This window comes from Marmota monax, unplaced genomic scaffold, assembly GCF_021218885.2.
Source record: "Marmota monax isolate L192 unplaced genomic scaffold, Marmota_monax_Labrador192_F-V1.1 WCK01_AAM20220418_F8-fsc00130, whole genome shotgun sequence".
Lineage (NCBI taxonomy): Eukaryota > Metazoa > Chordata > Mammalia > Rodentia > Sciuridae > Marmota > Marmota monax.
Genome location: NW_026693244.1, coordinates 2,142,125 through 2,155,735, shown reverse-complemented (window position 1 = coordinate 2,155,735; position 13,611 = coordinate 2,142,125). Strand labels below are relative to the sequence as shown.

The window sequence follows — 13,611 nt, the reverse complement described above, 5'->3', positions numbered from 1 at the left end:
AGCAACACAACTTGCTGAAAAACACATTATAAGGAAGAATACTGAATTTCAAGGCACAATTCCACAATTTAAGTATTTAATTCTTAAACATGTAACTGAAAATCCTTAATATTTTACCCACAGCCATTAGATTTCTCTTTAAAATTACCAAGGGTACCAATGAGTTTCTAAGTGTTATTACTACTGGTCACCAGGAAAGAAAGTCTTTTGCACACGTTCATTCAGTAGGTTTACACACATATGAAAATCTAATACAAATACTTCATGAAACAACTGCCATATACAACACACTTTATTTTCTAATATATTATAGTTAGGAATGCTAGATTCCAACAGGATGCCCAAATAAATAATGAATAATTTTTAGTACAAATGCATCCCATTGCACAGAATGTACACTTACAAAAATTTCTTCTTCATCTGAAAATCCTTCTTTAAGTGTCTTAGCTTTTTATTCTCTAATTATCATAGTCTATATTACACAGTTCATTTTTCTAAATGCTGACCATGTGTACTAATCAGCTTTGTAAGCCACCAATGGGTCTCTGGTCCACAGTTTCATAAACACTGCTGTTTGGATGGCTAAAGATCTTAACAAAAGTATAAGCTGTTTGCCTTTTTTTAAAATAAAACACAGGAAACTGAGTACAGGATAAGAAGAAAAGAGAAAAATACACTAAAAAATTCTAGCAAACAAACAAGGTGATAATTTGATAGTGTTTCATGACACTAAATTTCTCCTTCCAGTTATTGCTACATTTCAGAATGAGTCCTCCAAAAACTTTCCAACCAAACTGCAAATGAACAAAATACTACCTCTAAAAAGATGTTTTAACAATAAAATCATGATAAAATAACAATCATCCCCAAATGCACATCAATGTTTTATGAAAACTAGAAAAAGACAGCATTACGGCCAGGCGCGGTGATACACGCCTTGTAATCCCAGTGGCTCCAGAGGTGGAGGCAAGAGGATCGCTAGTTCAAAGCCAGCCTCAGCAATTTAGCGAGGCGCTAAATAACTCAGTGAGACCCTGTCTCTAATAAAATACAAAATAGGGCTAGGGATATGGCTCAGTGGTCAAGTATTCCAGAGTTAAATCCCTGGTACCCAAAAACAAAAATTTTTTTAAAAAAAAAAAGAAAGAAAAAGATAGTATTGATTTCAGTTCTTTGTCCAGTTAAATCTATTGGCTCTACCAATTGTATAGTCTCATTATCTACCTCAGCAGTTATAATATGCTACAAAAGTAAATACAAATATTTTATCTTTGCAAAATTTTACATTGGTGCATTACAGTTACACATAATGGTGGAACTTGTTGATACATATTCATATATATGAATATAACAATATAATTTAGCAAATATCACTCCCCAATATTTTCCTTTTTCTTCCCCTGGTCCCTTTCATCTATTCTACTGATGTCCCTTCAATTTTCACATCCCACCCACCTTTATTTTCCTTTTTTCTCTGTAGTTTTTGCATATGAGAGACAGTATTTAATAACCCTTGACCTTCTGAGTTTGGCTTGTTTTGCATTAATAAGGGTCTGATGTTTCACTTATTTTCCTATAAATGACTTAATTTCACTTTTAATGGTTGAATAAAAAATACTTCTATTGTGTAAATGTACCACATTTTCTTTATCCATTCACCACCTGTTGATGGACATCTACACTGGTTCCATAGTTTGGTTACTGTGAATTGTGCTACTATAAACACAGGTATGAATGTAGCGCCATAGTATGCTGACTTTCTTTTTTTGATTTGTATTTCCCTAATTATTAGTGACTGAATGTTTTTTTCTTATAGTTAGCCATTTGTAAATCTTCTTTTGAAAAGTGTGTGTTTAGTTCATTTGCCCATTTACTTATTTTGGTTATTTATCTTTTTGGTGTTTTTTTTTTTTTTTTTTAGTTCTTTGTATATTCTGGATATTAATGATCTGTCAGAAGAGTAGCTAGTGATGATTTTCTCCACTTCTGAAGGTTCTCTCTTCACATTCTTGATTGTTTCCTTTGCTGTGCTGAGGCTTTTTAATTTGATGCCATCCCACTTATTAACTCTTGACATTATTTCCTGAGTTTTAGGGGCCCTACTGAGAAAGTCCTTGCCTGTGCCTTAGATGTAATTCCTGCCTAGGTATTTAATTCATTTTGGGTTGACTTTTGTGCAGCATGAGAGATAAAGTTCTAGTCTCATTATTCTATATATGCACAACCAGTGTTCCTAGCACCATTTGTTTAAAAGGCTGTTTTCTCTCCAGTGTATATTTTTGGCACCTTTGTCAAGGATAAGGTGACTTACCTGAGTGGGTTTGTCTCTGTGTTTCCTATTCCATACCATTGGTCTATGTATATTTTTAATTTTTTAATTTGTTTTAATTAGTAATACATGACAGTAGAATGCATTTACCATCATGTAGTTTTTGTTACTGTATCCCTGTAGTACAATTTGTAGTCAGGGATTGTGATGCTTCCAGCATTGCTTTTTTGGCTTAGAATTGCTTTGAGTATTCTGGGTCTTTAATTCTTTCAAATCAATTTTAGTACTGTTCTATTTTTTTTAGTTCTGTGGAAAATGTCATTGGCATTTTGATGGGAATGGTAGTGATTCTGTACACTGCTTTTGGTAGTATGGTCACTTAAAACCATATTAATTCTGCCTATCCATGAACACAGGAGGTCTTTCCATCTTCTTGCATCTTCTTTAGTTTCTTTCTTCAGTGTTACATGGTTTTTATTGTAGAGGTCTTCTTTTCCTTAGTTAGATTTATTACTAGGTAGTTTTGCTTTCAGGAATGGGATTGTTTTCCTGATTTCTTTCTCAGCAGATACATTTTTGGTGTTTAGGAAAGCTATTGATTTTTATATGTTGAGTTTGTAACCTGTTAATTTGCTGAATTTATTAGTTCTGGCAGTCTTTTTTTAAAATATTTTTTTAGTTGTAGTTGAACACAATACCTTTATTTTATATATTTATTTTTATGTGGTGCTGAGGATCGAACCCAGTGCCTTGCACATGCTAGGCAAGTGCTCTACCACTAAGCCACAACCCCAGCCCTCTGACAGTCTTTTGGTGAATCTTCTAAGTATAAGATTACACCATCTGCAAACAGTGATAATTTTTACTTCTTCCTTTTCTGTTTTTATATCTTTTATTTCCTTCTCTCAAATAAGAGTACTGACAATGAACATCCTAGTCTTGTTCCAGATTTTAAAGGAAATACTTTCAGTTTTTCTCCATTCACTCTGATTTTGGCTTTGGATTTTTCATATATACCCTTTATGATGTTGAGATGAGGTTTCATCCATAGTTTCTTCAGTTCTTTTATCATGAATGGGTGTTGAATTCTGTTGAAAGCTTTCTCTGCATCTATTGAGATGACTAAGTGATTTCTGTTCTTAATTCTATTTATGAATTACATTTATTGATTTGCATGTTAAATCATCCTTGCATTCCTGGGATAAAACCTACTTGATCATAATGTACAATCTTCTTAAAATGTTGTTGAATATGAGTTTATAAGGTTTTATTAAGGATTTCTGCATCTAAGTTCAACAGGAATATTAGTTTGTAGTTTTCTTTCCTTGATATGTCCTTATCTGGTTTGGGTATAAGCATGATACTGGCTTCACAGAATGAATTTGGAAGCCAAATTCTTTCTATTTCATGGAATAACTTGACAAGCATTGTCATTAGTGCTGTAAAGGTCTGGTAGAATTCAGGTGAGAATTCATCTGGTTCTGGGCTTTTCTTTGGTAGAAGGTTTTTTTATTACTGCTTCTGTTTCACTTCCAGTTATTGGTCTCTTTAAGTTTTTTAAGTTTTCTTAATTCAATTTTGGCAGGTCATAAGTATCTAAAAATGTATCCATTTCTTATATGTTTTCCAAATTATTGTAGTATAAAGGTTTTCAAAAAAGTCCCTAATGATCCTCTGGATTTTGGTGGTGTCTGTTATAATTTCTCCTTTTTCATCTCTAATTTTATTCATTTGGGCTTTCTCTTTCTTTTGGTTAGTTTGACTATAGGCTTATCAATATTATTTATCTTTTCAAAGAACCAACTATTTGTTTCATTGATCCTTTGTATTTTTTTATTTTCAATTTAATTGGTCTCAGCTCTGATCTTAATTATTTCCTTCCTTCTACTGGTTTTGGAATTGGTTGTTCTCCTTTTTCAAGGCCTTGAGATGCATCATTAGATTGTTTTGGAGGGATCTTTCTGAATTTCTCATGTAAACATCAGAAACTTTCCTTTTAGAACTGTCTTCAGAAATTTTTATTTTCTCCCTTAATTTCTTTTTTTTTTAATTTTTTTATTGTTGGTTGTTCAAAACATTACATAGTTCTTGATATATCATATTTCACACTTTGATTCTCCCTTAATTTCTTTTATCACGCCTTCATAATTCCAAAATGTACTGTTCAATTTCCATGTGTTTATATAGTTTCTGTAGGGATTTTTGGTGCTGACTTCTAATTTTATTCCAATGAAATCCAATAAGATTCAAAGAGTTGTTTTGTGGCATAAATATGGTGAATGGTTCTGTGAACTGCTAAGAAGAAAGTGTGTTTGGCTGAGGTTGGATGAAATATTCTATAGATGTCTGTCAAGTCCATCTGATTTACAATATTTTTCAATTCCAAAGAGTTTTTACTCGGTTTGTGTCTAATGGATTACCTATCTAATGGTGAGAGAGGTGTGTTGAAATCACCCAGTATTATCATAATTGGGTCTATCTGAGGCTTCAATTCAAGCAGTATTTCTTTTATGTAATTAGGTGCACCAACATTTGGGGCACAAATATTTACTATCATTATATTTTCCTGTTGGACTGTTTCCTTTTCCACTATAAAGTGACCTTGTTTGTCTCTCCTGATTGATTCTGGCTTTAACACTACTTTATCAGATATCAGAGAATCTACTACTCCTGCTTATTTCCCAGCTCCTTTCACATGGTATATCAATTTCCACTGTTTCACCTATCAGTGGATTTTCTTCACACAACATACAGTTGGGTCTTGTTTTTTAATCCATTCTGCTAGTCTGTATCTTTTACTTGGAGAGATGAGATCATTTACATTGTTATTACAGAGATATTTTCATTATTTCCTGCCATTCTGATTTATTTCTAATGTTTAATTTGGTTCTGTTTCTCATTTGCTTAGCTACTCTTCAAAGCAGATTTGTTTATTTGTCAGCTCTGGGGCTTATTTTTTATTTCTTCTGTATGGAGTATTTCTTTAAGTAAGATCTTAAGTGACAGTTTAATAGTCATGAATTCTTTTAGTTTCTGCATACCTTAGAAGGTTTTTTTTTCCCTTCAATTCTAAGGATAGTTTCATGGGATATAGCAATCTTGCTGACAGTTATTTTATTTCAGAGCTCAACACACATAATTCCAAGACTTCCTGGCTTTTAGAGTCTGTACTGAGAAAACAGAATTCCAAATGACTTGCCTCTCTAAATGTGACCTGATGTTTTTCTCTTGAGGCTTTTAAAATTTTTAACTTTATTATGTATTTAATTATAATGTGTCATGGAGAGATTCTTTTTTGATCTTGTCTATTTGGGATTCTGAGTGCCTTCTGCACCTGGATATCCATCTCATTCTCAAGGCTTAGAAAATTTTCTGATACTCTGAATAGATATCTATTCTATTAGCTTGCATCTCAAAATCCTCAATTTCAGTGATTCTTAAACTTGGTCTTTTAATGTTGTCCCAGAGTTTCTGTATATTCTGATCATAATTAATTATTATCTTTTCTTTAATACTGTCTGAATGTTTAAGAATGGCCACTCTGTCTTTGAACTCTGAGATTCTGTCTTCAGCAATGTCTACTCTATTAGGAAGACTTTCAACTGAACATTTTATTTGTTGTGTCTTTCATTTCCAAGATTTCTGTTTCGGTCTTTCTCAATACCTTTGTCCCTTTATTGAATTACTCATTCATATCTTGTACTGACTTCCTTAATTCATTCAGTTTTTTTCTGTGTTTTCTTTAAATTCATTGATCATTTTTATAATCATTCTCTTGAATTTTTTATGTGCTATTTCAGCCACTTTGATATCTTTGGAGTAAGTTGCTAATAAATCACAAACTGTAGGAGGTATCATTTTATCTTGTTTTTTTCCTATTTCTTATATTCCTGTGTTGGGTTTTATGCATCTTCTGGGATGGATTTCTCTTCTACTCTTATATGTTGGCCTTCTGAGGACACAGCTTTCTCTTACCAAAAGTGTTCTAGAGTGATCTAGACTGAGATTCCTCACAGGTGTGGTTATCTACAGTTTTCATGTTAACTGTTTTTGCTGTGGGAGCAGATGTCTATGAGTGAGATTTGAGGGCCCACCGAGGGCCCACCCCATCTGTTCCTACTTGGGGCCTGGTTGGTAGTTTGGGTTTTATCTCTTCTATTCTTTAAGTATAGCAAAAGCTTGAATGTCGTTAACTTGTGTGTGGAGCAAGATGCGCTGTCTTTTGACTGAGTTTAGTTCAGCAGTCGAGTATCTACCCTGTGAACTTGCAGTATCCCAGTAGTAAGTACTGCTGTTTATATCCTGAGCCATAGAGCAAATGGAAATGTAGCCTTTCTCTAATCTGCCATGTTGGCATTAACCATTTCCTGGCTTTCAAGGTGTCCAGTGTATTCTCTATAGATTTTCCAGTATATCTGTACAGCAGAGCAAACTGGGCATATGAAAGGGAGCTACCCAAGAATAGTCAGTGCAAATTTTTAAGTTATTTGGCACTAGTATTTAAGCAATTAATTTGAAGTTTTAAAATCTATTTTGAAAATTTTATTATGCAGCATGACTTAGTGTAAATTAAACTAAAAAAAGGGAAACACATACATATATATGGACAGCATTATGGCAATATTAGGAATATCAAACTTCTAAGACAAAGAAATCTCCAAAGATAATTCTTGAAAAATTGTGTTACCATACCTTTGGAAGCTCTTCAATCTGATTAGCGTCTAAATAGAGCTCCTCCAAAGTTTTTTCAAAAGTAAAAATCTCTTTGGGAACCTGTTCCAAACTGCAATGGGAATAATCCAGAGTAGTGACAGTCTCCTCTTCCCCTCGTAAACAGCGACATGGTACCAACCGCACAAATAAACTTCGTTTTGTAGTCATTTTTAAATACTGTAATATTCAAATAAAAATAAATTTGATTAAAACATACATAACTAACAAGTTTTCTTATTTACTTATTATAATTCTTATGTCACAGATAATTTCCCACTACTACATACTCAGTGGAGTCCATTTGACATTGCTTTGGTATCCACATTTATATCTACTGGATTACAAATTAGACTCAAGTACTTTAGCACTCTCTAAAACAATCCATGAAGCACCAAATTATATGCTTCTACAAAATGCTTTATGAGTGCTTCTTAATTCTCTAAAAGAAATACTCTAATACAACAAGATTTTTCTTTAATTACTGGCTTTAAAAATTCTGTGTTCCATCCTAATATTATAGAATAAGTTATACTCCAGACATGTATAATATGTCAAAACACACTCTGGCATGTGTGTTTTAAAAAGTAAAAAGAACAAATTGAAAAATAAAATAAGAATTCTGTATGTTTCTTAGTTAAGCACTTGATTATGTGTACTTTTGAATAGAAAGCAGAAATGTAAAAACATTTTCAGTTTTCCTAACCATCAGAGATTAATCACCATTTAACTTCCCTATGATTCTCCCATATGAAAATTCCCATTTACCCCAAAAATACGTTGTTCTAATCAAATATTAGCCTTACAGTCTTTCTACAAAGCTTACAGGTCTCAAATGTACTTAAGATCATACACTGAACCATAAATTTGCTTAAATAAAGCACAAACTTCAAATCAAATGAGAGAAAAAGCTACTTTTGAATTAGTGGAAATTCTAGTGAAGGCCAGTTTCGCAAAGTATACAATGTATGTGCATAGGTTATTCCAACTAGGTTAAGATTATATTAGCAAAGAAAGACCTACTCTAATAAATAGGAATGACTGATAATCAGTGTTGTCATTTGTGTTAAATGACAAATTCTTACCCTACTTAGTATTAGATTACTTCTAACCAGGGCCAACCCTAAGACAAAGCCAGTGTGGTCTCAGGCACAAAATGTAAGGAGGTGTCAAAAAACAGTAATCAAGATAAATATTTTTAATACATTTTTAAAAAATATCCATTTATTATCAAAATGAAAAATGTTTAAATAAATACAAGATCAGTATTACTGATTTGCCCTTATGCTTCAGGTTTTAATATGGCTCTATATGGCATGGCACAAAACTCTTCTTCAAATTATGTGTGATAGGGCTGGGGCTATAGCTCAGTGGCACAGAGCTTGTCTGGCACACGTGAGACACTGGATTCGATCCTTAGCACCCCATAAAATAAAATAAAAACATGCTGTTCATCTATAACTACAAAATTTTTTAAAATTATGTATGATACTCGAGTGTTTAATACAGGTAGAATAAGTATTTCTCTTGCAATCTTCTTTAAAATCTGACTTTACTCAGTCACCAAATGCCTGGCATTGTGCTAAAATCTTTAGGTAAACTATAGGCATATTCTCATTTCATCCTCACTACAACTTTCTAAGACATGTATTATTATCTCCATTTTCCCACTGAGGCCTTATTGGAGTCAAGTCCTCAAAACTATTCAAGTATTAATAGGTATTTGCTATACACTTCAGGATTTACAAAAAGAAACTATGATGCCAAACATTAGGTGGTTCCATCTAGGGTTGGGAACACTTGCCTGTTACATGCAAGACCTTGATTCCATCCCCAGAACCATGGGGGGAAAAAAAGAAAGGTTTCCATTAAAACCCTTGTCAGAAAATAAATATCCAGAAAAGTTTACTGAACACTTACTATAAACAATCCATGTTGTACAAAGGCATGTTTTACCAATAGGAATAAACAGTTCATTTTTAAAATTCTGAAAATGAGCATGAAATTTCTAATTCTATACATTTTAAGAATATCACTAATATTGAGTTAGGAGAATACTTAAGAACAATAGGAAGAATTCTATCTGTACTGTCCAATATGTCACTAAACACATGTAACTATTTAAGCTTAATATTACAGTTAATCAAATAAAATTTCTCAATTACCCTAACTACATTTTAAATGCTCAGCAGTTACACATGGCTAGTAGCTACCAGAGTAGACTAACCAAATACAGAACATGTCCATCATTGCAGAAAGTTCTATTGAGTAGAGCTATTTTAATGTTTCAAACTATGACTCTAGCACATCATAACTACTGCATGTGTGTATATTTTTTATATTGTTTATTTTTTTATTTTTGGTACAAGGGATTGAACCCAGAGGCACTTAACCACTGAGCCACATCCCCAGCACCCCCGCCCCTTTTTAATATTTTATTTATTGACAGGGTCTTGCTGTGTTATTTAGGACCTCACTAAATTGCTGAGGCTGGCTTTGAACTTGCAATATTCCTGTCTCCGTCTCCCAAGCTTCGGGGATTACAGGTGTGCTCCACTATACCTGGCTATAATTTGATAGTATCCAGGAACTTGGAAGATAAGGCCTAGAAAATCCTTAATTTCAGAATATAATTCCTAAGAATAAAGGCTATCAAATGTTATTATATGTGATTTAAAAGAATGCATACTTATTTTAGTTGTGATATAGACACTTGAGGTATAAGGCAATTTACAGGGTAAAGCAATTATAACAATAATGAAAAACTTCCAAGATTTTTCTGTAGAGCTAATCATGTTGCAAGTTGTAGAACTTAGAAAGCACAATGAATTCAGAAAGGGAAGATCAGATGAATACTTGGCTCTAGAAAGCTGCATAGAGTTTACAATCTCAAAAGAAAATTTCTGTGGATAAAGGTTATGAAAAGAACACTTTAGACCTCAGATTAAATTCAGTTTTGTTTTCAGACAGGGTCTCACTACACTGGTCCAGGTTGGCCTTGAACTGTTACACTTAGGTGACCTTCCTATCTCAATCTCCTCTATAGCTGGCACTACAAACATGTGCCACCATACTTTGAGACCACAGATTAAATTCAGTAGGTCTAGAGACAATAGAAAAATAGACCCCAATTCTATACACACCTGCAGATGGAAGTGATGCAGGATAAAAATGGATTTAAAAAAAAAAGTACTCTACTTTCATGTATATCTAAAAATAACAAATTTTTTAAAAGGTAAAGAAAACCTTAATTCTTGAGGCCAAAGGGGCAAGTATCATATTTTTAAAGAGTAAATGAGTAAAAATGCCCAGAAATCGTACCTGACACAATAATTCATTGTATTATTCCCTACACAATAATAATACATTGTATTATCCCTTACACAACAATATAAGGAAGTAATCCACAGAGAGACGGCCTAGCCTGAACAGCAACTGATCAACATGGCAACTGCTAATTTGACTTTTAAGAAAAGAAGAGTTCTTTTATAAAGCAGAAGTAACATTGTAGAGGTTAAGAATTGTCTAACAACATGAAGGAAAAAGAAGCAAACCAGAGAAGGGTCATAATATGTGTAAAACTTTCTAACAAAAGAAATTAAAGCTACTTACCACTGGGTTGAATTTATCTCCCTGATGTTTCTTAATTGAACCAACATTCTACGGAAAGCAAAAGAGAATAAAAATTAACAATAAAGAAAAAGAGAATCAAAATTGATAATAAAAATGAATCTTTATAACTGTAAGGAAAATCTCTTCTAATTCCCAAATTACATCAAAAGTAAAATTGATATTTTAAAAACTGACCATTATAAACTGAAAACAGGACCAAGTAATTAAACCAAACTACTAGCTTAAAAAAAAAAAATGGCCACATCTGCTCAAATTTGCTAACTTTTAAATAAATGACTAAATGACTATACGCAGGATGTATGAGGTCCTGGGTTCCAGAGCCACAAAAAATAAATGAAGAACGTCTTAACAAATTGTTTTTCACATATTTGTAATTATTGAAAGCCTTCAAAAAACAAATATCCTTTCACCCATTATTAAAATGCCATTTATTTGAACTTATTGACAAATAATAAAATTTTCCCATGTAAAAAAAAAAACTCTCATCACCAACTATATTTAAATTTAGTAGTTTATGGAGGTTCTGTGTGGCATTCACTGTATAATGCTTATCAGATTTATTCCCTCCCCCTTTTTATGTGATAAAAGATTTATTTTTATGTAAATTTTTTATTTATATATGATAGCACAATGCATAACAATTCTTATTACACACATAGAGCACAATTTTTCATATTTCTGATTGTATATATAGTACATTCAAACCAACTCGTGTCTTCATACCTGTACTTTGGATAATAATGATCATCATATTCCACCATCATTTCTAACCCCATGCCCTCTCCCTTCCCCTCCAACCCCTCTGCCCTATCTAGAGTTCATCTATTCCTCCCATGCTGCAGCTCCCTATCCTACTATGAATCAGCCTCCTTATATCAAATAAAACATTCGGCATTTGGTTTTCTTGGGATTGGCTAACTTCATTTAGCAATATCTTCTCTAACTCCACTATTTACCTGCAAATGCCATGATTTTATTCTCCTTTATTGCTGAGTAATATTCCATTGTGTATGCCACATTTTTTAATCCATTCATATTGAAGGGCATCTAGGTTGGTTCCACAGTTTAGCTATTGTGAATTATGCTTATTCCCCCTTTTTAAGAAGCTTGATTATTCAGAGTAATAATGGGCCTGGGGAAAATACCCACTTTTGAGCTTTCCAGGCCAGGAGGAAGGGAGAGGAAATAGGTAACTAAGATCAAAGATCAAAGATCAAGAGTCTGCTTTGGAGGTGGAAGGTCAGTTGGTTCTAGGAAAACATATACTTTCTTAACATATGGGAACAAAAGTGTCTGAAACCACCAGTCTTCCATTTTTCTAGCCTTGAATCTGGAATATGATGCCTAGATCTATAACAAGCATGAGGATTAAAAACCTGCCAATAAATAAGGCTAAGAGAGTGGAAAGACAAAACTAGCCAATCTCTAACTGCACTGCTGAGTAGCTAAACCAATTATAACTACTGCCTACTTCTGGATTTGTGAGTTATGTGACAAAACTAAATCCCTTATTTGCTTAAAGCATTGTCATACTCTGTTTCTGAAACCAATACATTTCAAAGAGAGACAGCTTGAACCATAAAAGATCTTAATAAAAAGTATACGCAGGGCTGGGCTTCTGGCTCAGTGGTAGAGCGCTTGCCTAGAATGTGTGAATCACTGGGTTCGATTCTCAGCACCACATACAAATAAATAAATAAAATTTAAAAATTTCATCAACAATAAAAATATTTTTAAAAAAGTATACGCAGCTTGCACACACACAGAAATGTGTTTACGCATATATGCGTATGTACATAAAACCAACAATCTGTTTCGTGAAAATTCAGTGATATCCATGAATATTTCAGAGTTTTACAGTCACCCTGAATATAAAAACCTATTAATCGGGCTGGGGATGTGACTCAAGTCGTAGTGCGCTTGCCTAGCATGAGTGAGGCACTAAATGATTTAAGACTACTGAGTTATTTAGCCTTCTCCACAAATTCTTATATACTGCACACCACACAAAATTATTTTTTGTGTATACGAAGCACAGATGGTCACTAAATCTTTTGCCATTCAATATATTCACATATGATGTGATAAGTTTGGTAGAATGGAGCTGAAAATAAACTAAAATGGAATAAGATAATAGGAAAAGGCTGGAAGTAAGAGTTATAAGATGTTTATGTCAGAAACTTTAGTTTGAAATACATGAAAAATACCTTAGTGAATCCTAAGTAGGCAGTTGAACAGGGCATGCAAAAACATAAGGAAAGATCCACACTCTTTCAATTCCCAGTACCGACACGGGGAGTGTCGGTAAATTTGAAAATAAATTTGAAAATCATCTGCTTACAGATTCTATTTTAAGCAATAAAATTAGATGAAATCATCAGGAATATGAGGATAGGAAAAAAAAAAAACAGACCCAATGAATGAGCCCTAAGACATTATGAACTTAGGGGTCAGAAAGAGAGAGGACCAGCAAAAGACACTGAAGAGAAGAGAACCCACCCACACTGCACCCATACACACACACACACAGGTGATTCCTAAAGTCAAATGAAAAAACTGTTTCAAGGAAGAAGGAATTGACAAATTCTGTTAATAAGGACTTATTTATTGCTGCTGTGTGTTAATGTAAGGTCACTGATTATCTTGACAAGACCATTTCTAGTGGACAAGAAAAACACTGGAAGGCATTCAAAGAAGAACAGAAACTGAGGAGCCACCTCTGTAGTGGAGGAACTGCTCAGCATGCACTGAACCTGGGTTCAATCCTTAGTACCACAACAAGAAGGGAGGAAATGAAAGAAGAGGGGAGGGAGGACTGGATACAACAAGGAGATAACTCAGGTAGTTTTGCTACAGATACAACGGTGGGTTTGTAGGCACATAGGGAATAATCTGATAGAAAAATTCACTGATCCCCACCACTCCCCGTGTCGGTACTGGGAATTGAACTCAGGGCCTCACGCAGCTAGGTAAGCAGTATGCTACTGAGTAACATCCCC

General features: G+C 33.6%; 1 protein-coding gene across 8 annotated transcripts in view; it reads right to left on the bottom strand.

The window, feature by feature from the left end:
- The window catches only part of Erbin (erbb2 interacting protein), a 137,761-nt gene that overhangs the window by 73,693 nt on the left and 50,457 nt on the right, over positions 1–13,611 (bottom strand). For 7 of the 8 annotated variants that reach the window (XM_046456208.2, XM_046456207.2, XM_046456211.2 and 4 more), the window contains 2 exons: positions 10,592–10,639; positions 6,962–7,159 (listed from right to left, as the gene is read on the bottom strand). In XM_046456208.2, the coding sequence (XP_046312164.1) occupies positions 6,962–7,150 (189 nt within the window). In that variant the 5' untranslated portion in view covers positions 7,151–7,159; positions 10,592–10,639. The remainder of the gene's footprint in view (positions 1–6,961; positions 7,160–10,591; positions 10,640–13,611) is intronic. The other variant, XM_046456209.2, reaches the window with a different exon arrangement.